The sequence below is a fragment of the Vespa velutina genome, chromosome 25 (genome assembly GCF_912470025.1).
Source record: "Vespa velutina chromosome 25, iVesVel2.1, whole genome shotgun sequence".
In the NCBI taxonomy this organism is placed as follows: domain Eukaryota; kingdom Metazoa; phylum Arthropoda; class Insecta; order Hymenoptera; family Vespidae; genus Vespa; species Vespa velutina.
The window spans coordinates 1,381,644-1,401,499 of record NC_062212.1 but is presented as its reverse complement, the minus strand read 5'-3'; the positions used below and the strand labels follow the sequence as shown (position 1 = coordinate 1,401,499).

Genomic DNA, 19,856 nt, shown 5'->3' with positions numbered 1-19,856 from the left:
ATAAAGATAATGAATATTGTTCATAGTATTACAAATATTAAAAAAAAAAAAAAAAATACGTATATATGTTTCAACGTAATGAAAAACGAAGGAATTCTCAATTTTTTTTTACTTTTTTCCAACTGAAATGAAAATCAACATAAAAAATTTTCTAAGACATACAAATTTTCGTCATACTGTTTATCATTTTATATAAACAATGGATCGTAATGTCGATAATGATTTTCTTAAATTTTCTACTTTAATAATACACCATATAATTTATAAACGATTATCGACAAAAATATAACCTATAAATTAATGTCGATAATGATTTTTTTTTTAATTTTCTTCTTTATTAATACACCATATAATTTGTACACGCTTATCGATAAAAATATAACCTATAAATTAATGTCGATAATGATTTTCTTAAATTTTCTACTTTAATAATACACTGTATAATTTGTACACAATTATCGACAAAAATATATCCTAATAATATTAAGTTCCAATAACGGCCCACTAAGTTACTAGATAACAAATGAAGATTCTCGATCGGTAATCTTTTTCTCTCTAGATAAAATGTTTCCTACAATATCGACAGTGATAAATTCGCAATAACATTTGCCCCTATACATATCTTCTTTATCATACTGATAAAGAATTTCGACATACATATTCATATATATATATATATATATCATATCTCTATGAACATACGCACACGCACACATATATAGCCACGCATATAGATATGCATATCCATATCGACTAACGCAATAATAAAGCCATATGTTACCTTATATACTGGTATTATTAATCAATTTATCTATTTAAAGATAAATATATCAATGTTTTCTCCCAACAATTTCTTGAATGGTCCAGTTCAAGACTTAGTATCCTTTCGGTAACCATCCCGTTCGTATCTAATGTATAAAAAAAATAGAAAAGAAAATTAAAAGGAAAGAAATTTTGTAAGTTTTATATACATTCATATATATATATATATATATATAGACCTGGCTAATTACGTTATTGTTTGTGGTGTATCAAGAATAAAAAAAATAGAAGAAGAAGTGGAAGAAGAAGAGGTAGAGGAAAAGAAATAGCTATATGACTATATATATACATATATATATATATATATATATTGAAAAAGTTGGTAAATACGTATTAGGATAAAAGAAAAAAATACGAAATATATACACATTATAAGAGAACGCAAGAGTACAAATATACGTACGTTACAAGTATATATACACATACATATACATATATAAATATATATATATATATACACTTTATTAGTACCAAGTATATACTCAAAATCTTAACAGAGGACATTAAGAAGGATACATTTTGAACTGTTATTCGTTCGAGTTATCTCTCTCTCTCTCTCTCTCTCTCTCCCTCTCTCTCTCTCTCTCTCACTCTCTCACTCTCACTCTAACTCACTCATTCCCTATCTCATTCTGTAGTAAGAAAGTAATACGAATTATAACTGGGTCAATTTGGAATCTGCTGATAATAATGGGTAATTTAATTAATTTAATTATTATCGAATTTCTTTGTTTCATTTTTTATATTTTTCTCTCATTGATTTTCTTCTTCATCTATCTGTGACATTAGATATAAGAAATTTAATATAAAAAGGATAAAAAAGAAATTTTCGTCTTATCGTATGTCATTATTGCGTGTGAGTGAATATATATCTTACGGATGATAAAGAAATTAATTGTTTCGAATTTCGTGTGATGATATTTACTTTATTGATTTTCTTTTTTTCGTTTTTTTATCCTCTTCTTTTTTTTTTTTTTTTTTTTTTTTTTTTTTTTTTTTTTTTATTAACAATTATTATTATTCTTTCTATCGTCCGAACCTTTTATCATTTACAATGTATTTTTGCATCGTTATATACGAAAATTTAATAATATAATAGAACTGTATTATTTTATATTTTAATTGTCGATAAAACAGTTTTAAAGTTTTATTCGATTGGTACATTTTCGTTGGATATTTAATTGAAAGATGATAATTTGAAAGTGACTGATCGTTTATCACTTTGAATTACGCAAATTTTCTTAATACGTTAACGACACTTCGTATGGTATATGTATTTGTGTGTATACATGTATATGTATACATATATATATATATATATATATATATATATATACATATATATATAAATATACATATATTATTAGAGATAAAAGATAAGAAAGATAAAGATGTCATATACTACTTAAGATTTTTAATGACGTATAAATTCTTTTTTTTCTTTTTAAAGAAATATATATATATATATGTATACATAACATCATAATTGGTATAATTAATGATAACGTTAGAAATATCTCAAGTGCTAGGATGTTATATATCAATAGTTAATATCGCCATTTGCAATTTCTATAGATTTTGTTTTGTTTCTCTTTTGTTTTTTTTTTTTTTTCTTCTTTTTCTCTCTCTCTCTCTCTCTCTCTCTCTTCTTACACTGTTTTATCGACATGTCATGTATTAATTATATTACAGATAACATTATTAGATATTGTAGCGGGAGAAAGCTTTATGTTAATATGGCTGCATCTGCATCTATTTTATTAGTAATTATTGCATTATCAATTGGATTACAAGCGAATAAATTTAAAGGTAGCGATGTATTAGATTTCGTACCACTTATCGACGGGTAAATAACATTTGTCTTTGTTAAATTATACAAACTCGGTCGATAATGTACGATCGAATTTATTGATATTATTTTTACAGGCATAACGATTTACCATATAATATGTATGTAAAGTTAAATAATTTGAAGGAATTTCCATTTGAAAAATTAATCATCAATGATCCAATTTGGGGAAAAGAAGTATGCCCAACATGTTACACGGATTTGCCACGTTTAAAAGCTGGAAAAGTTGGAGGACAGGTAAGCTACAAAATCGAATACAAATTTGTTTGATTCTTTCTTTTTTTATTATTTTTATGATTGTTATTGTTGTTATTGTTGACTAATCGTTAATCGATAAATTAAATTAATATATATATATATATATTTTTGTTTTTTTTTTTGGTAATATTTTTTACAGTTTTGGGTTGCATATGTGTCCTGTAAGTCACAATACAAAGATGCAGTACAATTGACATTACGTCAGATAGATATGATCAAAAGATTTATAAATCTTTATCCGGAACATTTGGAATTGGTTAAACATGCAAAAAATATTGAACTTGTTTGGAGAAAAGGTAAAATAGCATCGATGATTGGTGTCGAGGGTGGACACTCATTGGATTCCAATTTGGCTATATTAAGGACTTATTACGAATTAGGTGTTCGCTATGTTACATTGACGCATATTTGTAATACACCTTGGTAAGTCTAACTGCATTACCGACTAATGATAATATATAATCTATAAATATATCGTATTAAATAAAATTATCTCTTTCTACATTACCGACAGTTGATACGTAAAAATTCACAATAATACATTTGTATATTTTACCTTTTAAAATATTATTTTAAAATATTATTATCATTCATGATTATAAATTTATTATAGTAATTTCAATTGTTTTCCAATTATTATAATAAATTGCAAAATTCACGCATAGTTTGCAAATGTCATGCATGTACTTCTTTATCGTGTGATGATAAATTCTTTACAAACATGTTGTCATTTATTATTACAGACAATTATTATTACAATATCAATTATTATTAATGAGATTACATTACATATGATCTTCTGGTTCTTTTTTTTTTTCTTTTTGTTTTTCTTTAAAGGGCTGATGCAGTTATCTTCAACGATGGATACGTACATAATCTTACAGAATTTGGAGAAGTATGATTATTTTTATATATTCTTTTTTTTTTTTTTTTTTTTTTTTTTTTTTTTTCTCCAAATAACAAATTTGACTCGAGATAAAGTTAAATTGTTTTTCTAGAGCATTGTTTACGAAATGAATCGTCTTGGGATGTTAATCGATCTCTCACACGTTTCCCATAATGTCATGAGACAAGTTCTTGCTATATCACGAGCACCCGTTATATTTTCTCACTCCTCCGCATTTTCTATTTGTAATAATTATCGAAACGTTCCTGATGACGTACTCCATTTGGTAGTAAGTAATATTACCAATATTAATAAAAAATAATGTACTTTTTATAATTTATACTTTATCGACAGAAAAAAAATGAGGGGATCGTTATGGTTAATTTTTATTCGGGGTTTGTTAATTGTGACAAATCTAGAAACGCAACGATGCAGGATGTTGTAGGTATGATTTATGATTTATTAAATGATTAAAAAAAAAACACACACACATTTAATTATTGTCTATTATCGTTGTCATTGATTAATTAAATCTACTGATTAATAAAGTCTGGTTCGTATATATATACATATATATATTTTTTTTTAGATCATATTAATTACATTAGAAAAATTGTTGGAGTAGATCATATCGGTATTGGAGCTGATTATGATGGTGTCGATAAGTAAGAATAAATTAATAATAATAATAATAATAATAATAATAATAGTAATGATTATTTATGAATAATTCTAAACAAATACTTTACAGATTCCCGGAAGGTTTAGAAGATGTGTCAAAGTATCCATCATTGTTTGAAAGTTTATATGAAAACCGTAAAGGAGAACAAGAATGGAGTAAAGAGGATTTAGGAAAATTAGCTGGAAGAAATTTTATCGTAGTTATGACCAAAGCAGAAATAGTACGATCATTAATTTTAATATCAATTTGATTATAATTAAAAAAAACGATTTATAAAATAATATATGAATTTATTTTCTTTAACAAAAAGATTCGCGATGCGATGTCATCTCATCCGCCTATCGAAGATATTATTAATGTAGGACATATATATCAAGCGCAAAAAAATGACGGATTGAAGCCGGGATTATGTCAAACTGCAAAAGAGTAAATAATTTCTGAAATCCATTAGAATAATCATATTTTATTGGATGAAAAATAGATTATTTTTATCTCGATTTCATTTTTATTTATTTATTTTTTACAGATGGAATCAAATATTATATTCAAGTACCGTAAGTGAAACTGAGTCGACCAATTCAAAACAATAATATTATTAGGAATAGTATAATTTGTATTTTTAGATTTAAAACAAACACACATAATGTTTGTATTTTACATATGAAACATTATTATATAATATTTTAAATATCACATTTCTTTTATTATAATAAAAAAATAATTTATTCCAAATTAAACAAATGACTATTACCGTTAAGTCTGATAATGGCACAAAATTCTTCCCTAAAAAAGAAAATATTTATTATATGTAAGATTGATATAAATAAATTTTTTCAAAAATTAACATATAAAATATTAATATTAACCATTGACTTTTTCTGATAAATGGATACACTTCCGGTGGCATGAACCCATTAAATTTACAAGTTATAGTATTTGTGTATGCACCCATGTCCTTCCATACAAACCAATCTCCTATTTCATATTCAGGCAATAATACATCTTTAATGATACAATCCAAGGAATCAAGAGTTGGCCCCCATATAGAGGAAGGATATTTTTTTTTATCGGATATAGACTACAACAAATTCACTTTCTATAATACATATATATATATATATTGAAATTAAAGAAAATAATTCTGAATATTATATATACATTGGACAATGGGATTGGTTGACGTGAATTGAAGTTCAATAATTCTTCCATAAATCCACTATAAACTCCGCAGCTAACAAAATACATCTGTTTCAAATTATTTCCCACAGATACAGTTTTCTTAGAATGCACGACACTAGCTAAAGTAAATGCTGATGTTACGTAGTATCTACCGGGTTCGCTTATGATGTCTATAGTAGGATCTATGTCTTTGATTGCATCATTAATCATATGTGAAATCTAAACAAAATACGAAGATAACTATTAATATATTTCATATATATACATTCGAAAGTATCATCGTAATAATCAAACCTCATCGATTTGAAAATCTCTTTCCCCAGGAAATCCACCACCAATGTCAATTAATTTGATATCATTACATTCAATCGATTTAGCATAAGCAATCAATTCCTTACATATTTCAATTCCACGTACGTACGCATTAAATTCGACACATGGAGTACCAACGTGAAAACTAAATCCATATAAAATTAAACCTAAATCCTTTGTAAGTTGTATTAATTCTTTTGCTTCATCGCCTGGTTCACATCCAAATTTGGTGCCAAGTTTGAGGCATTTAGTGACAGAAGAATTGTCGTCGCAACGAAAGCGAATAACTATTCTATTAAGAACAATATTTGAGTGAATTATTGACATCACATAAGGTAATTGACATAATACAGGAATACGGAATAAAATTTACTTACTTTGCTTCGGGAAATAATTTTTTAATTTTATAAAGTTCGAATTTGCCATCCACTGTCATTTTTTCGACACCTACGCTTTTGGCAAATTTTACATGAGACGGATACTTCGTTGGATTTGCAAAGATTATTCTATCCGGTGATATACCAAGTTCCATAACTTGTTGAATTTCTTGCTATTATAAATTACGATTTAGAACATATAATAATATTTTACATAAAAATGAAATAATTTACCTTCGATGCACAATCAAAATTGCCGTTCATAGCTGCCAAAACTTTAATTACCATTGGATCAGGATTACATTTAACAGCTAACAAATAAAAATTTTTCTATAAAATATTCTTATAACATTAAATCAATAAAAAAGAAAAAAGGAAAAAAAATAATCTTTAAAAATATCTTACCATAATAGGGTACAACTCTCGACATTTTTTTGATCCAATCTTGATGCTTTTTAATTATAACACCGAGATCTAATATATAAAATGCATCTTCTTGATCACGAGTGTCAATGATATTTTTAAAAATACCATACTTTTTGAAATGGTCCTCGTAAATCTGAATTTGATTGACGTCAATAAAAGACATGTTACACATATTATATTTTATCGTTTATGTTATTGTTGCAATGAGCCATTCATTTATACTGTTATGAATACCAATAACTTCCTGTATTATATACTATATATGATATTTATTCAATGATAACAACATCAAATACAGATGGTTGTCTAATGTAATGTTTAATATATGTTTAATGTTCTGCATAGAATAGACGTTAACTAAACATAAATTAAATAAAAAACATTTATGATGTTAAAAACATATTAAAACATATTATTATTTTAATAAACGATTACGATTTAATGAACGATCATATTTTATAATTTTAATGGACAATCACATTTCCGAATCACGAGTGGTAACCAAAATTTTTTTTTTTCTTTTTTTTTTTTTTTTTTTTTTTAATATAATTTAAAAACAATATTTTACCTTTCCCTCGTATAGATGAATTTCATTCGCTTTAACAGAAGACATCTTTGACGTATACTATACACCATACTTATAACTATTGTCACAATAGGTCGTTTATTTATAAACTAACATTGCAGCTGATAAACGTTTTTTTTTTTCTACATATATATATATATATATATATATATATATATATGATAAAATTTTATTTCTTCTTAAGAAAATTATGAGCTATTACAAACGAATTAGTTATTTATTAGGTCTGACATAATAGTAAAAAAATTTGTTCAATGTCCTTCGAAATTATATCTAACTAACGAATAATAATTATTCAGCTTACTAATATATTATTTCTAAACATAAACTGTTAAGTCTGTTTGTTAACTTTTGTTAAAGACATATGCAACTTCAGGGACAGGTATGAACAAAATATGAACAACGAATACAAGTGGGAAACGATGTCACTTATCATCCCACCAATCATATATATATATATATATATAAGCTTGTGTATATATATATATATATATATATATATATATATATATATATAAAGTTCTGTTAATTATTTTCCTCTCACGTGTACATAACAATTGTATTTAACGTGAATTAGAGTAATTTAATGGATGAATAGACTTTGAATTTACATTTTTCAGTCTCTCATAATTATATTTCTTTTATTGATGTACATTTCGTGCAATGATTTTTATTAGATAGAACGTCAATACGCATTTCTTTTAACCGATAAATAAATAGAAAAGAATAAATATTATTGACAAATATAAAAATTATTATATGAATCTACGAGAAAAATAAGAATATGTTTAATATTTTTTTTTTTTTTTTTTTTTTTTTTTTTTTTTTTTTTTTTTTTTTTTTTTAAATAATTAACGAATATTTATACATTATATTATTTCAATATAAAATTAAAATATGAGTACATTTCCGTATTATGTAATTAGTAAGATTCAGAGCTTTTTTTTTTTTTATTTCTTTTTTTACGTGGTTATTAAAAAAAAAAAAAAATAAAATAAAAAAAAAAATAAACAATTGGTTATCCCTATAAGACTGATCCACTCTATACGACTTCGTCTATTACTATTTATTACTAGGGTGTCCCATAAGTTTTTTTCCCTTTTCTTTTTCTTTTCTTTTTTTTTTTATTTCTTTTTTACGTGGTTATTAAAAAAAAGAAACAATATTTAAAAAATTTATATCATCTCGACATAAACGATTGGACAAGCATTTCCTTAGTTTTTCTCCATAAAATTATCTAGCGAATTGCTCATTAAAATTATTGAATTGCGGTTAACGTAGCTTCTTCGTGCGACCATCGAGAAAATCACAATTTTTTTGGATTTTGAAAATTCTCAAAAAAAAATCTAAGCATCAACTTTTTATATGCACAATCAATCGCCATTTCACGGATATAAAACGTACACCATTGAAGCGTATAAATGAAAATCAATAATGAATGGCTCATCTCTTTTGTCGGAAATTTTGAGAGGTACCGCAGATATTAAACTTTTTCTTTGAGAAAAATATCGAAAACAGCATTTGCGTCATCATGGAGAATAGAAATAATTTTCGATCAGTTTTAATGAATAAGATCACATTTTAAAAACGAACATTTATTCTACGGCGATATTTTAAAAAAGACTTTTTATCTGTGCATAAACTATTCTTGCAAAATATCGTATTTTAACACAATTTCTTTTTTTTTTCTTTTCTTTTTTTTTTTTTTTTTTTTTTTTTTTTTTTTTTTTTTGATGGAATGTTAACAGTAATTATAACATATATAAAATAAAAATTTAATTATCATGATTTATATATTTATTATTTAATAATTATATAAATTATCCAATTTCTGATAATAAAAGTTTTTTTTTTATTAATATTACGAAAATATATCAACAATTTTTAGTTTTTAATTTATCGTGAATAAACAATTATTTTTTATCTTATTCACGATAATTACTGTTTCATTTCATAGTACGTCATGTTATGACTTGACATTCCCCGATTTAGATAAAATTTCATATAGAAATATTCAATGTCGTGTGATAATTTGTAGTATTTACTAATGTTTCTATTGAAAATACGTGTAGTGTCGACGATGCATACTGATAATATTTATTCAATGGCTTCAAAACTTTCATATTATAATAAATGTAAAATTGATAAATATATTTCAAACATCAAAAAAAAAAAAAAAAAAGGATGATACGAAAAGTATATTATGGAATAAAACTAAATTATTCCTTTCAAATACGTCATAAGTAAGTAAATACGTAGTACGTTGCATTTCAACATTCAGCATTCTCAATTATATAATATTGAAAATTTTTCAATTGAATAACTGCCATTATATAAACAAAATGCAAAGTTAAAGAATAGAAAGAGCTAATTAAATATTATTTCATCGTATCTTAAATGTCTTCCATTAATATCATTACAATAGCTCAGAAATTATCGATCATTTTCTATCAATTATGTGATTATCACTTTAAGAACGGTCACGTGACTTTGAATCAATATTCCAAAATACTTTCAAGATATTCGAATATATAAAGACGCATAAAAAAAAAAAAAAAAAAAGAAAAAAAAATAGCAATCATTATAAATAAAAAAAAAAATTTGAAACAATATAATAATTAAAATAATTTCATTTAATATCACAATTATCTTCACAATATAATATACCCAACGTAGCTTAATTCAAATGAATAATATAATTAAATAAAGAAAATATATATTTTGAAAATTATTAAATAATATTTCGTGAATATACGATATATTATTTGATTATTTTTTAAATATACATTTTATAATAATACAAATTATGTATTATAATTTATACAATCAATTATTTTCGTCACATTTGATAATGGCACAAAAATCTTCCCTAAAAAGAAATATATTATAATACGTAAAATTATTATGAAAAATTGTAATATCTCAAAGAAATTATCATATCAGATATTTATATTAACCATTGACTTTTTCTAATAAATGGATGAACTATCGGTGGCATAAAACCATTAAATTTACAAGCTAGTGATGTTGTGTATGCACCCATGTCGCTCCATACAAGCCAATCTCCTATTTGAAATTCTGGCAGTAATGTATCTTTAACGATACAATCGTAGGAATCACAAGTTGGTCCCCATAAAATAGAAGGATATTTTTTATCAGATACCGGCTGCAATAATATATATACATACATACATACATACATATATATATATATATATACTCATTTTTTTTAAATAAATAAAATAAATTCTATATATAATATATTAATTATATACATTGAATAATGAGATTGGATGACGTGATTTTAAATTCAACAATTCTTCTATAAAACCATTATAGACACCACAGTTGACATAATACATATGTTTCAGATTATTTCCCTCGTTTATTGTTCTTTTAGAATGTAAATAACCAGCCAAAGTAAATGCAGATGTTACATAATATCTACCTGGTTCACTTATGATTTCTATTGTAGGATCTATTTCTTTGATTGCATCATTAATCATACGTGAAAGCTAAATAAAAATACAAAGATAATTGTTAAGGTTGGAAACTATGAAACGGGGATTGAATGATAGTAAATAAATAAACAAAAACGCCCGTTTAATAGTTTCCAATCTAATAGTTATATATTAGGTTGGAAACTATTAAACGGGCGTTGAATGAAAATAAATAACTAAACAAAAACGCCCGTTTCATAGTTTCCAATCTAATATATTTCATATATATGGAAAAGTTTCATATTAATAAATAGACCTCATCAATTTGATATCCACTTTCTCCAGGAAAACCACCACCGATATCAATTAACTTGATATCATTACATCCTATTGATTTAGCAAAAGTAATCAATTGTTTACATATTTCAATTCCACATACATATGCATTGATTTGATAACATGGACTACCAGCGTGAAAGCTAAATCCATATAATGTTAAATCTAAATCCTTTGTAAATTGTATTAATTGATTTGCCTCGACATCTGGATCACATCCAAATTTAATACCAAGTTTGGTACTTTTATCAAGATTAGAATTGTCATGTCGAAAGCGTATAATTATTCTAATAAAAATAATATTTGAATTAATCATTAAATGTTTTATATATAATGACATAAGATAAACGAACGTAATATCAATTATATATTATATAATAAATTTACTCACTTTGCATCGGGATATAATTTTTTAATTTTATTAAGTTCTAATTGACTATCTACTGTCATTTTATTAATACCTAAACTTTTAGCAAATTTTATATGAGACGGACACTTTGTTGGATTTGCAAAGATTATTCTATCTGGTGATATACCAAGTTCCATAACTTCTTGAATTTCTTGCTGTTATAAATTAATAGATCATGAAAATATAATATTGTTTTATATTGAAAATGAAATAATTTACCTTTGATGCACAATCAAAATTGGCATTCATAGCTGCCAAAACTTTAATTACCATTGGATCAGGATTACATTTAATAGCTAACAAATAAAAATTTTTCTATAAAATATTCTTATAATATTAAATCAATAAAAAAAGAAAAAGGAAAAAAAATAATCTTTAAAAATATCTTACCATAGTAGGGTACAACTCTTGGCATTTTTTTAATCCAATCTTGATGCTTTTTAATTATAATACCAAGATCTAATATATAAAATGGATCTTCTTGATCATGAGTGGTAATGATATTTTTTAATATGTCATAATCTTTGACCTGATCCTCATAAATCTGAATTTGATTGAGATCAATAAAAGACATGTTTTAGATATTATATACTATCGTTTATGTTACTGTTTCAATGAACTATTCATTTATACCGTGATGAATACTGATAAGCATTAGTTCCTATATTGTGTATCATATAATATCATATTTATTCAATGATAACATGGACCATTGTAGGCGAGTAAAATTAGTTATCTAAAATTAGGTTTTTTTTTTTTTTTTTTTTTTTTTTTTTTTTTTTTTTTTTTTTTTTTTTTTTTTTTTTTTTATGACATTCAATAAACACAGATAAAATAAGAAACATAACTTTAAAAGAAATTCTGTATTTTTTATTATTTTAATGAACAACATATTTTTATACTGTTATAAATAATGACAGTCTTTCTTTCTTACATTATATATGATAAAAATATTAAATCAATAATATGTAATAAATGGTATATATTAATAAAAAAAAAAAAAAAAAAATTACCAATAATGAGATATATTAAAACTTATAAAAAAAAAGATAATTCGTACAATTTATATTTCATATGCATATGTATATACATTTTTATTGTAGTATATAAATTTTTTTACAAGATAAGAATTATTATCGGTTTATTAACATATTATTCATAAATATGAATTATTACACATTACAATCATTATCACGTGCGAAAATTAAAACCCCCAATTAAAAAGACATTCGTTATGTTCACACATTACCAATGTAGTAACGTATAATGTTAATTATACTAACGTAATGTGATTACAGCGATAGGCGTGGACAAAATCTGAACTACAAGCGCAATAAAAAAATCATTATTCCAACTATAGATTTATATAAACATCGGTGTATAAGAATGTTAGGTTATGTTTCTCTTAAGCATGAATCATGACGTATTACAATCGAATCAGATCTAACAGAAATGTTTGTATATAATAAAAATCTTAATATATCTGACACAAGGAAGAGAAAAATCATTTAATCTGAAACGAATAAATTAAAATAAATAAGAATATAATTAATAAGATTTAAGAAAATTAAGAATAATAATTAATAAGAATACCTAAGAAGATTTTTATTCTCATAAATAAATTATGAGTATAAATTAATAGATATAATAAAAAAATTCGAATGTTTTTTTTTTTTTTTTTTTTTTTTAAGCGATAATACAAATACTCGATTATTTCATTTTTCTTAAGCGCGCGCGATTGCAATGAACTTTTGAAAGAGAAAAATATAAAGCAAATTATTAATATCACTGTTGTAATGAGAAATTGTATAAATTATTTAAGAAATGTATGATATAAAAATATATATTTACTTTAAATATTCATTATAAATTTACGGGTAAGACATCCTGTGAGTCATCCTCGATAATTACTCGTCGAAATTCAAAGGAAGACTGATCCAGTAATAGTCAAAGTTCATTGGAGATTTGATTTTGTGACGTCACACGTAACCAATGACCGCCAATTACAAAATTTCAATCTAAAAGAAAATAAATTATATAAATTGTATAAATAAATTATTCAAGAAATATATGATATACGAAAATATTTTCTTTTAATTCTTCATTGACACAATTTCACGCGTCTGTACATACTATTAGATAACACTCCATTGACTTATATCAAAAAATAAAATAATCAATCAAACATACAATGACATGATATCGAAAAATAAAGAAATATTATTATTATAATCAATTCGAATTGAAAGAATTCTTATTAAAAATGTTTCATTATCAATTTCAAGAAATTAATATTGTAATAAGTCTACATAACCTTATATCATTATATAAAATATTTTTAATAAAGATAATAATTTTCATTTGTAATAATAAATTAATTTATTTAAAAAATGTTTAATAATGTAAACTAGATAATATATATATATATATTTTTTTTTTTTTAATTAAATCTCATTTTTACTTGGATCGATTTCATTGGTTGATTATTTACTTTTTAATAAATCTCATTGGTTGATTATTAACTTGTTAATAAATCTCATTGGTTGATTACTAACTTTAATTAAATATGATTGGCTCGTCACATTTTCACAACATTACTGATACAAAATGATGCTTTACTATAGATTATGTACGACTGATGTACGAAATGCTTCCGAAATTATCGAGGGGAATCATTTTCCTTAACATATAGCAATCTAATCTTTATATACTTCGTGGTTTAATTGAAGTCTAGAAACATAGCTTAAACGTGTAATCCAAGGAAGATATAATATTACTTATTCAATACGAATAAAACAACTTATCTTTAACAAAATGGTTAGTTATCGTGTACATTTGAAAAAGTTAAAGAATATGGTTTTCTTTTTTTCATTTTCATGTATATTATTCGTATAATCGTATAATCGTATAAACACGTGATTCTGTCAGTCCGTCATGTCCATTAAAAGTTTTTTTTTTTCTCTTTACGAATCTCTGGAAAAAAAAAACTCACGTCTTTTCCCATGATGATATCCGAGTGATTTTTTTTTTTTTTTTAATAATATTTAACATTAATCATGCCGATTTAATTGACAATGATATTGTTTTAATTAATTAAATATTTTTTTGGTTATTGTGATTTTGGATTCTACAATTGAAAGTTAACAGATTTTGAAACTATTTGTACATTGTTTTTGAACAAATATGACAAAGTATTAATCAGTTTTAATATAGGCAAAGTATCAGATTTATATCTAATATATATAAATAAATATATATAAATTTAAATATATATATATTATATAGTTTTATTTTATTTTATATTATTACAATATTAATATACTTTGTGATTAATGATTTCTAATTCAAAATAATGATATCCACATTGAATTACATTAACGTTACTTGTATATTTGTATTTTTAATAAGCAAATTGTTCATAATCATTTATATTCAACTTTAAAATTCAATAATTAATTAAATTTTCTTTCAGAAACCATTAATGTTACATGGACATGAACGTGCTATCACAAAAATAAAATATAATAGAGAAGGTGATTTGGTATTCTCAGCTAGTAAAGATAAAAAACCAAATGTTTGGTATTCTTTAAATGGTGAACGTCTTGGAACATTTAATGGACACAATGGATCAGTATGGTGTATAGATGTTAATTGGGATACCACTAGATTTTTATCAGGAAGTGGTGATAATACATTAAGAGTATGGGACTGCGAGACTGGTTTGTATTCTATCTTTGATTTAATATTAATCTTTGATATTGATATTTTATTATTATCGTGTAAAATGAAATTATTTTTTTATTTATTTATTGTAATTTATCTTTTTGTTTCTTTTCCTCCCCTCCTGTAGGTAAAGAAATTGGACAATTGCAAACCAATAGTTCTGTAAGGACATGCGGTTTCAGTTATTCGTCAAATCTTGCAGTTTATTCTACCGACAAAGCATTAGGTCATCAATGTGAAATGTTCATTATGGATATTAGAAATGTCGATACTAATATGTCACAAGAACATGCAATTTCTAGAATCTCTGTACCTGGACCAAGAATATCTGCTATTTTATGGGGTGCTTTAGACGAAACCATTATTACAGGCCACGAAGATGGTGAAATTACTCTTTGGGACGTTAGAGTATGTCGTTGTTTGTTATATAATTTTTTTTTTTTTTTTTTTTTTTTTTTACAATATGTTATGTTATAACAAAGTATATTTCATTTAATCCTTTGAGTGCTGAATACTTTTTCATGCAATAGAAACAATTGCCGAACATATACATTTGACCATAGTACAGTGATCATTCTTGCCAGGCGCATATTTGCGTCCGTAGTCCATACTGATAGCATCTGCCGAGCGCATATTTGCGTCCATAGTCTATATCGATAGCTTTCGCTGGGCGCATATGTGCGCCCACAGCACTCAAAGGGTTAAATGATATGAATCTCAATAAATAAATAAATAAATAAATACTCAAACAGATGGGAAAGAAGTTGACCAGTACGAAAGGTCATAAATCTCAAATAAATGATATGCAATGTAACAAAGATGGAACGATATTTGTGACTGCGTCGAAGGATAATATGGCTAAATTATTTGACAGTGAGTCATTGATGTTATTAAAAACTTATAAAACGGAAAGGCCCGTCAATTCGGCTACAATATCACCTATTTTGGATCATGTAAATATTTTCTTTTTCTTTGTATATAATTATTCTTTTTTAAAAGAATGCCATTTAATTAAATCTACGTTATATTTTTATCATTATAGGTAGTTTTAGGTGGTGGCCAAGATGCCATGGATGTAACTACGACATCAGCTAGGCAAGGAAAATTTGATTCGCGTTTTTTCCATCTTGTATTCGAAGAAGAATTCGCAAGATTAAAAGGTCACTTTGGTCCAATTAATTCTTTAGCCTTCCATCCAAATGGTAAGAGTTTATCGACCGGTGGAGAAGATGGATATATTCGAATCAATACATTTGATCAATCCTATTTCGATTTTCATTTTGAATATTAATTGGATCAATGAAAAGCGAAAAAATGGAAAAAGAGAAAAAAAAAATAAACATAATTGTAATAAATATGTAATTGAATATTTTTATTATAGAAAATTTATCTCAATTCTTTTTTCCCTCTCCCTCTCCCTTGTTCTCCTCCTCCTCCTCCCTCCCTCCCTCCACTGTGTTGTTCTAAGAGTTATACATTTACGATATCATATTTGATGAAACATTTAAAAATATTTTGAACAATTTTATGCGCAAAGAAAGAAAGAAAGAAAAAAAACATTTAATAATATTATTACACTTATTCAACTATTATTTGTCCTATTGGAGGTAGTTGTGATATAAGAACTTTGTTTTAAAAAACAAAAAAAAAAAAAAAAAAAAAAAAAAAAAAAAACCCAAGTTATTTTAATTATTAATATATATATATATATACATATATATATATATATATTATATTATATAATGTAAAATGCTTAGATATAATAATTAATCAATCAATCAATCAATCAATCAACCGATCAGGTAGCACAGATATTGGAAGATAATACATATATAATAAAACATCAAACTTTGTACTTGAAATTCATCTTAACTAAATAACGAACTTTCACTTGAGCTGTATCATATATGATGTATTCATTGTACAACAATGATGAATTCTTCTTTAGTTTACTTGATACAGAAGGACCATATGGAACTTCAATGCTACCTTCCATTTTATAAACAACATTTGGATCTGGTTGAGTTTGTCCTTTTCCTATAGTCGAATGCTTATCTTTTGGTAATTTTGAAATATAATCAGCTTCATATCTTTCATACATATTACCTAAAGCAACTTCACATAACAGTAACAATCCCGTTGGGTTAGCGCTATTCGTGCAACAATAATTTGCAGACTTTGATACCATGTCAGCAAAATAGATACCTTTACCAAACATATAACCGGTAACAGGTGCTTCTGGGGGAGCTATTCTAAGTCCCTGAGATAATATACCAGCAAAATTGGTTGTCCTAGATCCATGCCAGAGTAATTTTTTATTATGCATTTTCTTAAAGGGTTTATATCTTTGATCTTCACCCTGTCTCTTTATAACAAAAACATCTTCAATTTCTAATTCATAATGACTATGAGTGGATGCATGCGTATTCTTAACATATTGTTTTATTACATCATAATCTTTACTGGATTTATCCAATACATCTATCTTTGTCTTCAATTGCTCATAATGTGCATCAAGAGGATTTTTCTTATCATCTGTCTTACCGTGAAGCAAACTATATGCTATTTCCATTTCAAGTAATGCCTCTAACATTTTGCATTTCATTTGAATTTCTTCGACAGTTTCTAATATCTTAGGTCCAGAAATACCAAAATTATGTGGTATCAAAGTATAAAATCTATTCGATGCGTCTATAAGCGTGGTACGTTCGGGTGTCGCTTTTTTAACTAATTCTTGCAATTCTGTTAATACTGAATATGCTTGTTGAATTTGCTTTTTAGATAATTTACCAAGCGGCATTTTATCCATATCTATTTCAAATTCTAACATAACCTTTTTCATATTTTCTATGTTAAATATAAGCTTCATTAGTTCTTGTAAAGGCTTTTCCAAATTACTCTTAATATCCGATTCTAACAATTGTGACGTATCTTCATCGTCACCATGATCAATATCAATGGGATACATTTTATTTGGTACTTTAACAAAATCTTTTCTATTTCTCCAATTATTCCCAGATTTCTCTTCATAAAGTTCCTCAAATTTCATTATACAATCATCTAAAGGTGCAACCTCCAATTTTGTACCACCAATTGTAGTACCTATCCTACCCCAACTTCTGAACAACCAATATTTATTTTGTATATCGTGTTTCAATATTTGTAACTTGTAATAACTATTTTTCTTAGCTTGTATATCTGTAAGTCCTAACGTGACAGTAAATTTATCCGTTCCTTTTTGATAAACATGAGCACAATCCTCTAATCCACTATCCGGATCAACTGTACCACCACCTTTAACTTGTAATTTGACCTTTCCAGAAACTGACTTTTCATATTTACTTTTACTCTTAGATGATCCTGATTTTGCAATAACATCAGCTAGACGTGTTTTAACGTCACCACCCCAATCAGATATAGTTTTCTTTTTAATTAACGCAAATGGCGGTTCCGTATAATCCTTAGCTTCTTCAATAAAATCTTCTGAAACCACTTGTATGTCTAAAGATTTCACATCTTCCATTCTTTTATTCATTTTTTCTATTTCTTTTAAATTAGAAATAATAGCTGCCAAATTTTCATGTATCTTAGTTACTACAGATCCTCCCAAAAGTACTATTTCCTTCTTCAACGTTTCCTTATTTTTGCTCGTTTGACCTAATATTACAAATTGCATATTCTTCAATGGTTTTGGTTTTCCTTGTACCATTGGTCCAGCATCAACTTCATCTTCTTTTTTAACAACAGTAGATGTCGACGGTGCAGTAATTTTAATTAATCTCCTAACAACCTTTGGTTTGAATGCCCTGTTAATTTATAAATTATTAAAAAATATTGAATTATATGTGAACATTGTACTATATATATATATATTGATATAAAAAGAAAAAAAAAGAAAAGACATACAAAGCTTTATAAGTATTCTTTAATTCCTCTGGAACAGAACATTTCTTTCTTTTAGGATCTTGAGTAACATATTCGCATTTTGTCCATTCTGTTATGTTCCCGGTACATTTGTAACCAAGACCTGAAACGTATGCCAATTGTCCGCTACATTTTGGACATGGCTTTAATGCTCCAAACGTTAATAAATCAGATACATGGTCCAATATCTATAAAAAAAAAAAAAAAAAAATAGAGAGTTTAAAAAAAAATATTATTCATTGCTAGATTACTTTATATTAACAATCTTTATATTAATCCATACCGCAGAAACACCTTCTGGTACTTTTTGTTCATTCGTTTCTAAAATCATAACAAGTTCTTTCTTATTGAGCAATGACAAAGTATCCCTCATTGTGAATATTTTCTTATTTTGTTCCTTGAATTTTTCTTCCTCTTCCTTGTCCACTGGTTCATCCTTAAGTTTCTTTATAGGTGGTACATCATTGTTATTAATTTTAGGCAATTCTTTTTTTACAGTAGCTTGATCTTCCTTCGACAATGTTTTTATACCAGGAAGTGAATCAGCTTGATCAAAAAATTCAAGTTCCGTTCTAATCTTGACAAAACATTCCAAATGATACCACCTATCTATACCACCGTATTTTCTTCCCTCGTCACTTTCAAAA

The 19,856-nt window shown here is 25.5% G+C and overlaps 5 protein-coding genes across 16 annotated transcripts in view; 2 read left to right on the top strand and 3 right to left on the bottom strand.

The window, feature by feature from the left end:
* Positions 1-871: 871 nt before the first annotated feature.
* LOC124957363 (dipeptidase 1-like) lies at positions 872-5,294 on the top strand. Of its 3 annotated transcripts, none has more exons than XM_047514348.1 (11): positions 872-956; positions 2,515-2,668; positions 2,749-2,908; positions 3,069-3,352; positions 3,767-3,824; positions 3,928-4,104; positions 4,170-4,260; positions 4,405-4,480; positions 4,567-4,717; positions 4,808-4,923; positions 5,024-5,293. In XM_047514348.1, the coding sequence occupies exons 2-11, from the start codon at positions 2,559-2,561 to the stop codon at positions 5,085-5,087; spliced, it is 1,287 nt and encodes a 428-aa protein (XP_047370304.1). In that variant the 5' UTR covers positions 872-956; positions 2,515-2,558; the 3' UTR covers positions 5,088-5,293. The 3 variants fall into 3 exon arrangements, with proteins under 3 accessions (XP_047370304.1, XP_047370303.1, XP_047370302.1); XM_047514347.1 differs by having other exon boundaries at positions 895-1,073; XM_047514346.1 differs by lacking the exon at positions 872-956 and adding an exon at positions 1,289-1,516 and having other exon boundaries at positions 5,024-5,294.
* On the bottom strand, positions 4,308-7,769 carry LOC124957364 (ornithine decarboxylase 1-like). 3 transcript variants are annotated; one of them, XM_047514349.1, is made up of 8 exons: positions 7,360-7,769; positions 6,771-6,924; positions 6,600-6,676; positions 6,366-6,538; positions 5,971-6,280; positions 5,656-5,895; positions 5,364-5,575; positions 4,308-5,280 (listed from the first exon to the last, which is right to left on the bottom strand). In XM_047514349.1, exons 1-8 carry the CDS (start codon positions 7,402-7,404, stop codon positions 5,220-5,222), a joined length of 1,272 nt encoding a protein of 423 aa, XP_047370305.1. In that variant the 5' UTR covers positions 7,405-7,769; the 3' UTR covers positions 4,308-5,219. The 3 variants fall into 3 exon arrangements, with proteins under 3 accessions (XP_047370305.1, XP_047370306.1, XP_047370307.1); XM_047514350.1 differs by having other exon boundaries at positions 6,771-7,148; positions 7,360-7,444; XM_047514351.1 differs by having other exon boundaries at positions 6,771-6,839; positions 7,360-7,409.
* A 2,353-nt stretch (positions 7,770-10,122) lies between these two features.
* On the bottom strand, positions 10,123-13,483 carry LOC124957365 (ornithine decarboxylase-like). 8 transcript variants are annotated; one of them, XM_047514355.1, is made up of 9 exons: positions 13,414-13,472; positions 12,846-12,884; positions 11,953-12,106; positions 11,782-11,858; positions 11,545-11,717; positions 11,134-11,440; positions 10,653-10,892; positions 10,335-10,543; positions 10,123-10,246 (listed from the first exon to the last, which is right to left on the bottom strand). In XM_047514355.1, exons 3-9 carry the CDS (start codon positions 11,975-11,977, stop codon positions 10,204-10,206), a joined length of 1,074 nt encoding a protein of 357 aa, XP_047370311.1. In that variant the 5' UTR covers positions 11,978-12,106; positions 12,846-12,884; positions 13,414-13,472; the 3' UTR covers positions 10,123-10,203. The 8 variants fall into 8 exon arrangements, 7 of the variants coding, with proteins under 7 accessions (XP_047370311.1, XP_047370310.1, XP_047370312.1 ...); XM_047514354.1 differs by lacking the exon at positions 12,846-12,884 and having other exon boundaries at positions 13,414-13,483; XM_047514356.1 differs by lacking the exons at positions 12,846-12,884; positions 13,414-13,472 and adding an exon at positions 12,196-12,290.
* Positions 13,484-14,233: 750 nt separating this feature from the next.
* LOC124957343 (eukaryotic translation initiation factor 3 subunit I) lies at positions 14,234-16,670 on the top strand. The gene is made up of 5 exons (XM_047514317.1): positions 14,234-14,379; positions 15,035-15,281; positions 15,413-15,693; positions 16,038-16,238; positions 16,328-16,670. The coding sequence occupies exons 1-5, from the start codon at positions 14,377-14,379 to the stop codon at positions 16,574-16,576; spliced, it is 981 nt and encodes a 326-aa protein (XP_047370273.1). The 5' UTR covers positions 14,234-14,376; the 3' UTR covers positions 16,577-16,670.
* A 397-nt stretch (positions 16,671-17,067) lies between these two features.
* The window catches only part of LOC124957342 (poly [ADP-ribose] polymerase), a 4,244-nt gene continuing 1,455 nt past the window's right edge, over positions 17,068-19,856 (bottom strand). The window contains exons 3-5 of the mRNA XM_047514316.1: positions 19,493-19,856; positions 19,192-19,397; positions 17,068-19,091 (exon numbers count right to left, since the gene is read on the bottom strand). The exon at positions 19,493-19,856 is cut by the window's right edge and continues 166 nt beyond it. Coding sequence (XP_047370272.1) covers positions 17,129-19,091; positions 19,192-19,397; positions 19,493-19,856 — 2,533 coding nt within the window. The 3' untranslated portion in view covers positions 17,068-17,128. The remainder of the gene's footprint in view (positions 19,092-19,191; positions 19,398-19,492) is intronic.